Here is a 12514-nt window from a genome sequence, read left to right on the forward strand (position 1 = left end):
GCTACAAGCAAGTTGCAGATTTTTATGTAGGGCAAGAATTTGCTATTCATTTCTGATCTACGTAGTACTGGTTGTACTTTCTTGGTTTGGCAATCTCAGGACCTGAGGGATTTGGTAGGATGAGGGATTTGCTGGGACCAGAGAAGTTAATTTGTCTGCCCTTGCCGTCGCTTCCCCCCCCCCCCCCTCCCTTCTGACCTGGCCACTGGCCTCCCAGCTGGCTCCTGCACCTTGGCCTTCTTGCCCCTCCAGTCCCACTGGGCAGTTCTGCTTTGATACTCTGGGTTCCTGGTCCTAGGGGGCAGCCTCACTGGCATGTGCTGGGCTCCCAGGCCCATGAGGAAATCCCACTGCTTAGCAGCGTACTACCCTGCCTGGCCCTGGCCCTCGCAGATCCCAGCCACCAGCCTTCCACTGAGTGTCTCTGGTCCTGGAACATTTGTGATCCTGCCAGACCATGGATGCTACTAGAGCAGACAGCCCCAATTTAGAAAGGTGCAAACCTGTGTATTAAGCTTAGATTATCTAGCAAATAAACAAAAATGCAAACTATCTTTAGTGTTTGATAAACTTGTACAATTGTCATGTAACAGTTATTCATTCTAGTGGTTTCTAACACTAAGGCTGCGTCTACACTGGCATGATTTTGCGCAAATATTTTTAATGGAAAAACTTTTCCATTAAGTATTTGCACAAGAGGGTGTATACACTGGCATGTGCTTTTGCGCAAAAGCATCCATGCCAGCGTAGACGCTCTCTTGCGCAAGAAAGCTCCGATGGCCATTTTAGCCGTTGGGCTTTCTTGCGCAAGAAATTAACGTTGCTGTCTGCACTGGCCCTCTTGCGCAAGAGGGCTTATCCCTGAGTGGCAGAGTCAGACTGTTTGCGCAAGAAACACTGATTTTGTACATTACAAAGTCAGTGTTCTTGTGCAAATACAGCCAGTGTAGACAGGTGGCAAGATTTTGCGCAGAAGTGGCTGCTTAGGCTGTGTCTACATTGGCAAGCAAAAGTTTAAAATTGTGACCCTCAATTAAGAGCTCATAGCACACATCCCATCTGGGAATTTACTGAAAGTAAAAAGTGATTCCACAGACATACCTTACTAAACCCTTGATCATCATGGAAACTGGATTTCCATCTAGTCAGATTGATCAGATTAGAGTTGTAATTGAATGAATTTCAGGATAATCCAGACTGACTTTGTGACTCTTAAATTATATTGTTGACAGGAAAAATATATTTTAAATTAGTATTAATGTCTAGCAAGGTTTGCAGAATTGAAGCTTTGTAGGTGTTCTTCACTGATGCAGAAATGAGTCTCCAAGATTTTTGAATGCTGTCAAAGTTGTCAGCTTGACAATGACAACAAATTTACAAGACTATATCTCTGTGCAGGGACAAACTAATTTTACATTTTAAAGATGCAATTAATGGACTTTGTACAATTAATGTCAGCTGGAACAACTACAAACTTTCAACACTGCAATGTATGAAAGTCTACACATGTTCTTTTAGTAGAAATGTAAAACAATTTAATGCAAATTCTATGTTCTTATACATGCAGGTTAGGTTTAGACTGGCATGACTTTCCGCACATGCTTTTAACAAAAGTTTTCCTTTAAAAGCATTTGCGGAAAAGGGCGTCTACATTGGCATGGACGCTTTTCCGCAAAAGCTCTTTTTGCAGAAAAGCGTCCGTGCCAATCTAGATGCGCTTTTGGGCAAAAAAGCCCCGATCGCCATTTTCAGGATTAGGGGTTTTTTGCGCAAAACAAATCTGAGCTAGCTACATTGACCCTTTTGCACAGAAGGACTTTTGCCCAAACAGGAGCAGCATAGTATTTCCACAAGAAGCACTGATTTCAAACAGTAGGAAGTCAGTGTAGACAGCTGGCAAGTTTTTCCGCAAAAGCAGGTGCTTTTGCGGAAAAACTTGCCAGTCTAGATACAGCTGCAGAGTCTTGTTTCTTAGTTACCTGTAATATAATTTGAGCTATTATAACAGTGAAACAACACCAGCTACAAGAACAAAATTAGGCCCATAGTTTGATCTTCTTATGGAGGGCCATATTCTATTTCACATGGTCACATTTAATAGTAATTTCTTGGGCCTGGTCTACACTATGGGATAAGCTTGAATTAAGATACGTAATTAATGTAGCTGGAGTTGTGTATCAGAAGGGTAGCTATGTTAGTCTGGTTCCGCAAAAGCGACAAGGAGTCCTGTAATGTCCTATAGACTAACAGATGTATTGGAACATAAGCTTTTGTGGGCAAAGACCCACTTCGTAAGATGCATGTAGGGGAAATAGCCAGAGACGGTATAAATATGCAGGCCAGAATCAGGCTAGAGCTGTGATCACCAACCTGTTGATTGTGACTGGCGCGTGCCAAAGATTTCCTACACTAGCCAACACCCTGCCCCCTGTTCCCAATGGCACTCTGCTCCCATTGGCATCCTGGCCCCGCTGGCACCCTGTCCCTTGCCTCCATGGACACTCTGTCCTAGGCCCTTACCCACTAGCCTTCTGTCCCTTGCCCCAGCACCCATTGGCACCCTACCCAGCACCCTGTCCTGGTACTTCCTGGCACCCTTCCCTAATACCATGTCCCCAGCTCCCACCAGCACAGTTGGGGCCACATTAGTGAGGCTTGGGGGGGGGGGGAGGGGTTTGGAGGAGTTTTTATTTTGCATCTCACTTGTGTGGCCCCAACTGCCTTTTCTGTGGGCCAGTGACCCCTGACTCAAAACAGGTTCCCTGCCCTTCTCATAAATAGAAACAATGCAGAAACTTTGTGTTTCACATAGTATTTTATTTAAAAATGAAGCCTGGCCAACAAATTGGGGCCAAGGCCCCATCTGCCCACAGCATAATGCTCCTGCACTCTCCTTTCCCCCAGATCCTAGATCTGAACCTATCATACACTGGAACCCCCTGCCCTGAGCCCCTCTCATACCCTAACCTAAATTCTTGCACCCTCATATCCACAAGCCTGTGGCTTGCTTAGTACCCTAACCCTACATCTGACCCCAACACTGCCCGGTCTGAAGCCCCCTCCCCGACCCAGTGTCCCCTTCTCCACCTCCTCCATACAGATTTTCTCCCAGAGCTTGCATCTCTCACCCCTTCCCATACCCAAATCCCTCATTCCCACCCCAGAGCCTACACATCCTGCCTCAGCCCAGTGAGGGTAAGGCTAGACTGCAGGAGTTTTTCAGGATTCCGGAGATATCCCAGAAAAACGCTTCTGCATCCAGGGATGTGTGTGTTCTGCTTTTTTTTAGTGGAAGAGCAACTGTGCTCTTTCAGTACCCCCTATATTCCTCTTTCCACAAGGAATAAGGGGGCTTCCAAAAGATGGTATTTTTCTGACATTTGGTCCAATCTAGACAGGCCAAATGTTGGAAAAACCTCTTCCTACAGAAGAATTGGGGAAAAAAGCAGTAGTATAAGAGTTGTGGATAGCAAGTGATGGAGAGGAATAGAGAGGAAGGGGCAGTAGATCTTGGCTTGTTTTGTCATTTAAAAAGTGATCTTGGATGTAAAAAGGTTGGAGACCACGGGGCTAGAGATAACGAGGTTTATTCAATCAGGGAGGATGAGGCCCACTTCTAGAAGCTGATCTGGAGGTGTGAGTACCAAGAGAGGAGAAGCTGCTTTTGTAGTTAGCTAGCCATTCACAGTGTTTGTTTTTATTCATTTTAAATAGAAAGAACAAAATGTTTGGTCCCAGGAAAAAAAATAAAGTTTGTGAGCATAAATACAATTGGTGAAGACATGGATTTTCTTAACTAATTTAAAATGTGTTAATGGGAAATGTATGAAAAGCTGCCTACAATAGAAAATATGTCTGGATCATGAAGGCCTCAATACTGCAAATACCTACAATTGTGCTTAACTTCATTCACTCCAAGAGCCATACTTACTTTAGCAAAATTAAGCAAGTTATTACATATTTACAGGATTTGGGTGTAATTGGTTTCTTTCCTTAACAGTAGGAAGCCTCTCAGGTACAGCTCCCACTAAGTTCTTAACCAGGGCATTCACATTTTTCCTAATCAAAGGATAGCTTGGCAATTTGCCAGAGGGCAAAAGTTTTCAATATATCCTGAAGTCTAAAACATGGAGAGTGTTTCCCTCATTTTTCAGAATAATTTGTATTAGTGGCATAACACAGGTTCACATACAGATATGGGAACTGACATGTTACCATGAAAATTATGATGCTCAAGACTTCTTGGCAATCTGCTCTGACTTATTAACTCATAACAAACTTTGTTAGAGTGCTAGAAATCTTACAACTTACAGGCTTGAACCTTTGGTGCCTCACTGATAAACACTCACATAGAAAATGGGTAATGTAGAGGGTTGTTTTGGGTGGTGGGGTTGGCAGAAAGGAAAGGAAGAGGGTCATTTGTTGTTGGTGCTCTTGTCAGTGCTCTGCTTCACACTCTGAACAGGCATCTGAGGAAAGAGGCTGCAAGAATGGAAATTGGGCAATTTGGCATTCCATACCAACCTACCCCTAAATCCTTTGGAGCCTCTTCCAAGCTTATGTTCTGCTGAGACGCTTCTGTTGTGTACTATGGAAGGAGGACAGAGCTGCGGTAATACGCTCCTGCTTTTGCATGGGCAAGGGGAGATTTACATGCATTAGCAAGTAGAGAATAATTACTTACATTTCTGCTGAGTTTTCAAAGTAGTCTACATTTAACCCAGGTCAAGGTACTGTGGCATACTTTGGTGAAATTCTGGTGGATTCTTCATTTTATTGCTTGTATTTTCCAGAGACATGCAAACATCCAAGACAATAATCATGCTCCTTTAGATGTCCGCAAGCTTTTGTTCCAATGCTTGATTAAACATGTCATGGCAATGATGAATTTCCTTTCGTATCTGTCCAAACTTGATGTAAACAAGCAAGGACTTTGCAAAGCCAAGTTCCAGAAAGCGCAGAAGTACATAGGGATTCAGAGATTCCCTTGTGTTCACCAAAAAAATTTAATGTAAATGTCTCTAGTGTAAGCCTGTGTCTCGTAATCATTATGAGATATGTGAGGAAACTATGAGAAGATTTATGTATATACACTAAGAAGTATGTTCTTTAGGTCTGTGAGTTAAGACAAATCACCAAAAAGTAATCCACATATCCCTGGCACTGGCAGACATGGGAGAAGAGACACTTATCTTACTCTGGCAGGTAGTATGTGACTTTTCTTCTTATCAATGTTTTGTTATCTTTACCAAATCCCTGTATCATACAACATTTATTTTACTTCCTGGTAGCTATAGAATGATAAAACTATTTGGTATGTATTGCACTTTTGAGACTCCCTGTGAGTTAGTTGAAAATTGCTATTAGAGAATGAATTACTCTCACTGTATCTTTCATGAACTTCTTTTTTAGTTATTTTTCATCTTGTTATTGAAGTAAGTTATCCAAACTGACAGTATATTTTTTCACTTTTTTTGATAAAAAGATTTCTATCGTATTTCTGAATAAGAAATGATAAGGCGAGACAGAGCTATTTTTCCCTGCTATGTCTGGATAGTCTTCTCCACAGGACTGCAAATTGAGACTTCTGTCGATAGTTTCTTTTTTTGAGAAAAATATCATCATGGTCAAATTATAAAGAAGTGACTTCTAGAAATGTCAAAGTCTCTTCTCTTTAGTGCAGGTGGGACAGGATGCCGTCGAGGTGCAGCCTGGGACTGTGCCCCCACAGCCCTCTCCAGCCTGCACTGTCTCTTGCAATGCTTTGCTAGTGACCAGCAGCACCCCTCCAGGTCCTATTGTCATCCAGTGTCAGGCCTGTTCCCCACTCTGGCACTCTGCGTGCAGAAGGCTGAGGGCCCACAAGAAAGATTAAAAACTTTGTCTCTACAGGCACTGGTTAACAAACCTCATCCCAGAATCACAGTACCCAGATTTTGGGGAATTGCTGCCACCATCAATTGCTGTCTTAGATGGGATTAAAACAGAAGTAACTCACTACTTCAGCAACTCAAATGCCTCAGCATAGTATGCAAGACCAAAAAAGTAAAAATGATAATGTAAATATAGAAGGAATAAATAAAAGAACAGAGCTTGATTCTGTTCCAACTGAAGTAGATGGAAGTTTCTGCTAGTGCATTCTTCAGGAGCAGAACTGGGCCCTATGGATACATCTACACATCACGCTTATTTCAAAATAAGCTATTTCGGAATAAAAACTCCTGAAATAGCTAATTTCAAAATAGTGCATCCACAGTACAAATCCCCATCGAAATACTACAGAACTATTTCAAAATAGTGTCCACCCTGATCCTAAATTGAATTTAAGGCTCCAGAAGCACTCTAGGCCAGGACATCAGTCACTTCCTGGAGCTGCAGCCACAGAGGGCTTGGTGTCACAGGGATAGCTCATGTCAGCATCAAAAGCAATGAAGGCTGCTGCTACCTGGCACAGGGTTAGCAGGGCTTTTCCTTGTGCCACAAGCCCTTTCCCCTGTGGCTGCAGCTTTAAAGGCTGCAGGGTAAAGGGAACTATAGAGTTCTGTGTGTGGACAGAGTGGCTACCTGTGACAATTTCCTGGAGGCCACTTATTTCAAAATAACACAGCTGTGCTGTCTACACACACCCTATTTTGAAATAGTTATTTCAAAATAGGCATTATTCCTCTTGAAATGTGGGTTACAGATTTTAGAATAAGCAGCCCATTATTTCAAAATTATTTTGAAATAATGGGCTTGCTGTGTAGATGCTCACCTCGTTATTTCAAAATAACGCTGCACTGTAGACATGCTGATAGTAGGCAGCATAGTATTTACTTTTAACTATATGTTAAGTAATAGTTGGAGGATACAGTTAAATTATTTTGCTGTCAATTTGTGTGTTTTGTGGGGACATAAATCTGAAATTGACATTAGCCAATATGAGTGTAAATAAAAGTGATTATAAGCTTTCATTTTTAAAAGAACAATTTGTTGCAAAAGATAACTCTTTTGTGATGAAAGAAGTCCCTGTTAATTTAGAATGAATTTTTATACTGTGAAAATATGAATATTTAATCACTAAATATTAGGAAATTAAAGTGGTAATGTTAATCAAAACAGCTCTTTTTTTCTGAGCAAAAATTGATTAAATCAATCTGATGTGTAGTATCCATTCATTACATTCACATTAAATAAAGATGTACAGAGTTTTGTAGTTTTATTGACCTCACAAAATACAACAAAATATACACTGGAATTCGAAAACTGTTAAAGTACAGTATCATAACAGGTAACATTCATTTGTGTGTAAAACTTTTTTTGTGTTGCTTTTCTATATTTTCCTTTATAATAGAATCATAATCAAGTAGCACAGTAAAATACGCAGTAGAAGGGCTTACATTTCTGTGGAGAGTTAATAATGCATACTTGAGTTTGCCTGGTTAATAAAGTTGCCACTAACCACTGCTATAACTGGAGATTAAAATCACGATGTGTTTGAAATTGCAAACAATTCTTGAAATGAATCTGTTTCCCTTTCCCCTTAACTAAAACAAACAAAAAAATCACCCGTTTCAAAGAATGATTTCATTGTCTTCAATGCTGTTATGGTCTTGAATGTCTTCAGTGCTCTCAGAAGTTTGATTGCTGTTATCATTGCCTTCAGGGACATCATCAATCTGTTGCAGATACTCAGTTTGGACTTGCTGCTGTTCTGTGCTTTCATTGCTCATGTGACTGTCTTCTGTGACATCAGATTTGCTGTTGTTGCTGTCCACAGCTACACTGTCAAGCTGCTGTTGGCTGTCTTTTTCCATGCTCTTATCATGTGATCTGCTGCTTACTTCATTGCTGCCCTGCACATTATTTTTGTCATTCAATTTCATGCTAATGTTAGATTTCCCTGGAAAGTGGTGTGCTGCTGGTTGTCTCTTGGAGGAATCAACCTGCTGGCTTTCTATGTCTGGTGTGCTATCATCTTCTTCTGTGACATCATATACGATGAACTGTGCCAGACATAAGGGTAAAGCATAATTAATAGAAATCCTAGATTTTGAGGAGCCAATGAATCACTGAATACTGCACTATTCCTCTGAAACAGGGCATGCCTTTTGAATTCATGTGATCTTCAAGGCCTATAGGCTATTGGAGGGAGGGGTATGAGATAGGAGTGGGAATGAGTGAAGGTACTGAGCACTTGGCTTAGGGCAGCCTGCTTCAGACAGAGAAGGGGGGTCCTGGAGGTTTCTACCTGCTCTTGGGACCATTTACCATCCTCCTCCAGGTCCCACGTCCAGTCTGATTCCAGCCCCTGAGGCAGCCATTCCAGCCCCTCTACCTCCTGCTCTCACCACTACATCTTCCCCACATCCACAAGGTCTACACAAGTTTAGGCCCCCCACAATATTTCCATTGCAAGGGTGCTTGCCCTTCCAGTTCTGCCACCCTTACGGTTATCCATTTTCCACAAAGCACTGCGTACATTTACAGAGCTATGACAAATGTTTTATTTTATCTACTCTACACTTGAGTCTTTTTGTCTGTCTGTCTGTTCAAGAACTCCTAAATGGTAAGAGTTAGGACCACCAAATTCAGTATATAGCTTCCTCTTGTCATAACTTAAAGCAAGATTAGTGTTTAGTTATGACGAGAAAATGGGCTGTGCCTGGAATGGGATAGCTTCTCATAAAGCCATACAGAAAAGAGACAGAAAGGTAAAAGGGTCTGGTTGGGACGTACACTCCCACCCCCGCATTCCAGGACTGGCCCAGCCCTGAGCCTCACATTCCCCAGGTATCCTTTAGGGCGGGTAGGGAGGCTGAAGCTTCTTTTTCTCCCCACAATTTGTATAGGAATATTGCTGGTTTTATTCCCCTTCATCAGGGGGAATACATCCTTCTCATTTTGCCTGTGATTTGTCAATCCTCACCACAGCTAATGTTCACAAAGAAATTTCCCTTTTGAATATCAGCCTCTATTTATGGTAAGCTGGGAAGCATTGCCAGGTGCTATTTACCTTTCCTGAAGATTTGTAGAGTTTGCTAGGCTTCTCCTTATGGTATACTTCTAGTAACTTTGCTTTTGCTCCCATTCTATAGGCCACACTATCTCCTCTGCCTGAATTATCTCCCCTTGTGGGGAGGGCAGGAGTGAAAGGTGTTGTTATTGGGGCATCAGTGGGAAAATCGGTGACGTTATTCTCATCTGATTCATCCGTATCATTGGAATCGTTATCATCATGATCACCATCATCTTCATTACTTACACTGGCTGATTCAGAAGGGTTCTGAAAAGCATAGAAACAATTTAATAGTGCAGCATAAAATTGCATTGTTATAGATATGAGGTTAATATTATTAGAGTATCTGCAGCTCTCTTGAAGTGTATTGCGCTCGTGTATATTTTAAAGCCTAGGCAGGCAGTTAAGATCCTATCATAGCATGGTAAATGAAGTAGCAGCTGCAGGTTACTCCCATGATGAGACATATTTCCTCAGCAAAGAGGGCAGACCGTTCTAGAAAAGAGGGTGTTAATCAGGATGAATGTAGTGGTATCTTAAAAATGGCCTAGTGACTAGGGGCACTTTCATATAGAACAAACCTGATGAAACTACACAAGTAGATCTTCCAAAATTTCCTAATTCCTTCATGGAGGAGGAGAGAGAGCATTGTGTTCTAAAGTTTGTCCTTCTGGTTTATGTATGCTTTAGTAGGTTTGTTCATTAACTGTCATAAACTTTCACTCTATAGATTTAAAAAATGTATTATGCTGATTTCTTCAATATAATTAGTTATTCAGGACCCATTCTCCCACTAGAGAGGCATAAGGATCTTATGCAAAATGGGGGTTTTCGCAAAAAAGAAACGTCCACACTGCTTCTTTTTGTGCAAAAACACCTTGCACAAAAAGAAATGGTAGAAAATATGCAAATGAGATTGTAATTTATGCAAATGAGTCCCTCATTAGCATATTTTCTGCTGCAAAACCTCGCAGTGTAGATGTAGCGTGAATGCTTCATGATTAGAGTCTGTCATCTTTAAGACACCATTGAAAGGCTGTGCAATGGAGGGATCATAACAGTTCAGTTCTCACTGGACTGAGCTGCAAGCCCAATAAGTGGTCTATTTCCCACTTTTCAGCAAGGATTTAAAAGCAGAATGCTCTGTAGTGAATTGCAAAAACATTTAATAGCAGGCTGTGGGGCAGTGCTTATTTATATAAATATACAAGTGAAATGTATCAAAGCAAATGTGTTTTATAATGCACTGCCACATTGCTTTAAAAGGTATGTCCTTGTGTATTAGGCAAGATACTCAGATGGTATAAATTGGCATAGTTCCACAAAAGTTAACAGAGTTATAGTGATTTACACTAGACAAGAATTTGGCCATATAATTCAAGTTAGGTAACAGCAGTGGTTACAATGCAATTAGAAAGTACAATTCAGCATAGCTGAGGTGATGAGTAAATAAGAAGTAAATGAACGATAGTGAAGTTTGCTTGTAACAAGAGCTTACATGTTTTTCTTCAGAGCTCTCTGAGATGGCATGATGGTTGGATTTACTCACCTTGAGGGGAGGAAGAGAAGAAAGAGATATTCAGTATACATTTTCTATTAATATGGGAAAAATATATACATTTGGCTTTATTGTTAGGTGTATGATATACTTACTGGTAATGCAAAAGTCATGCCTATCAGGCACAAACAAAACACTGCAAGCTTCATTGTGATTCTTTACCTAGAAAAGATACTATAACTGAATTGACAATACGAAAAGATTGCAAACATACTGTAGGCGCTGTTTCTTTTCTTGTGTTTCACTGTACTCACTTGAAATTCTGCTGAGGATTCAAACTCTCCATACCACCTCTTTCTGTTTCTATATTCCCTATCCTTTTCTATATTCCCTATCCTTTTCTGTTGCTAATCAGAGGAAGGGAGTTAGAAGCTCAATAATCCCACACAAGAAGACTTAGTTGAGTAGATTTTTAGTTCATTACTGATTCTCAACTCACATGTTACAAAAACTTAAAACCAGACACTCTGAAGTGCTAAGCTAGGAGTTGAGGATGTTCAGTATCTCACAAAATGGTCCTGCAGACTGATGATTTGAGCTAATGAGGGAAAAGCTTGAGGACTAAAAGAAAAATGCTGATGAATGATAGATTTAGTTTCATAAAAACAAACAGAGAAAGCAATGCATGTTATTTTTGTCTCCCTTTACAGTTAATATAAAGCAGGTTTTCCAGAACAGAACTTGAATTATAGTTGTCATGAATGCAAAAATCATATGAATAAAAGTTGCTTGTTAGTGCATCAAGTGTCCAGAAACTTGAAGCTAAGAGGCTGGGTATGCAATTATATATTAAAGGACAAATTTAAAAACAGAACACCCAGCCCAAAAAAAAAAAAAAAAAAAGCACATGTGGAATCTTGGGGAAAGGAAGTTTAAGGCAGACATATTTGCTTTCAGGGAAGGAATATATAGTCGGAATATATCCCTAAATCTCTGATAGCCAGGATCTGGGACAACAGGAATGGATCACTCAATAAATTGTCTTGTTCATTCCTTCTGACACCCGCCACATCAGAATATAGGATACTGGGCTAGATTACCATTGGTTTGATCCACTATGACTGTCCTTATGTTCTAAACAATACGTTAAACAGGTATTGTACTAGAAGTAATGAAATCTCAGTTATTAGAAAAGTAAAATATCCTCTCCAGAGTGCCCTGCAGGTCTGCCAGAGTGGCATGTGACATGACAATAGTTACATTTTGGCAGTATATTCTTTTGTTTTCAAGTGGCAGCTTCACATTTCTAGCACTTGACTCAGTGGGAGAAAGTTAAACCACCTCCTTCCTCCCTTCCTCCCTAAACGTACATCCAAACTAACAGATTTAAAATGGTAAATTTCAGAGTGTGCTGCAGCCTTCTTTAAGACAACTTTATTGCTCTGAAAGCACATCTTTCAGCAGAAAAAGAAAAATGATTTTAAAGTTGAACTAAAAACTAAATTATTTAAAACTCTAATGGCTGAGGTTCTTGTGAATAAAAACTTAAGACAGCACCAGATGTTAGGTAATGAAATGTGCATTTACCTTTCTTGGAGTCTGGATCAGCAGGGTAGAATCTGACAGGATTGTTGTTAGCTTTCACTGTGCAGCTGCTCGAGTCAATTTGTTCTGAAAGTATTCAGACTTCCTCCTCCTCCTCCCCACGTCTGCAGCTTGACATCTGCAGCTCCTGGAATTTAAATGTTGTTCCAGACATTGGCCAGCCAATCCCGAAAAGGAGGAAAGGATGAGGTCATGAGGTTTCTTGCCACAGTGCTGCCCACATTCTCCTACACTTCCTCTTTGGTTTTGTGGCTTTCAAAGCAAATAAAAACCATTCTATGGTTAAAACATTACTTATGTTCAATATCATTAACAAGTTAGAATATACAATATCATGTACATGGACTTCAGGGCACATACTTATTTTACTTTTGTGTAAGGTAGAGTAAACAGCTGTCTAGAAGTTTTTCATT

General features: G+C 40.5%; 1 protein-coding gene across 2 annotated transcripts; it reads right to left on the bottom strand.

Moving 5' to 3' along the window:
- Positions 1-7181: 7181 nt before the first annotated feature.
- Positions 7182-12238, bottom strand: SPP1 (secreted phosphoprotein 1). Of its 2 annotated transcripts, none has more exons than XM_006135414.5 (5): positions 12084-12238; positions 10652-10718; positions 10497-10547; positions 8996-9265; positions 7182-7985 (listed from the first exon to the last, which is right to left on the bottom strand). In XM_006135414.5, exons 2-5 carry the CDS (start codon positions 10703-10705, stop codon positions 7554-7556), a joined length of 807 nt encoding a protein of 268 aa, XP_006135476.1. In that variant the 5' UTR covers positions 10706-10718; positions 12084-12238; the 3' UTR covers positions 7182-7553. The 2 variants fall into 2 exon arrangements, with proteins under 2 accessions (XP_006135476.1, XP_006135477.1); XM_006135415.5 differs by having other exon boundaries at positions 10652-10730; positions 12084-12228.
- Positions 12239-12514: the final 276 nt, after the last annotated feature.

The sequence above is a fragment of the Pelodiscus sinensis genome, chromosome 4, assembly GCF_052426305.1.
Source record: "Pelodiscus sinensis isolate ZL-2025 chromosome 4, ASM5242630v1, whole genome shotgun sequence".
Lineage (NCBI taxonomy): Eukaryota > Metazoa > Chordata > Testudines > Trionychidae > Pelodiscus > Pelodiscus sinensis.

Coding starts and splice junctions, on each gene's coding strand:
- SPP1 (XM_006135414.5), bottom strand. CDS start 10,705: ATGAAGCTTGCAGTGTTTTGTTTGTGCCTGATAGGCATGACTTTTGCA. Junction 9,266..10,496: donor AGAGCTCTGAAGAAAAACAT/GTAAGCTCTTGT, acceptor TATGCTTTTCAG/AACCCTTCTGAATCAGCCAG. Junction 7,986..8,995: donor TCTACAAATCTTCAGGAAAG/GTAAATAGCACC, acceptor TGTCTGGCACAG/TTCATCGTATATGATGTCAC.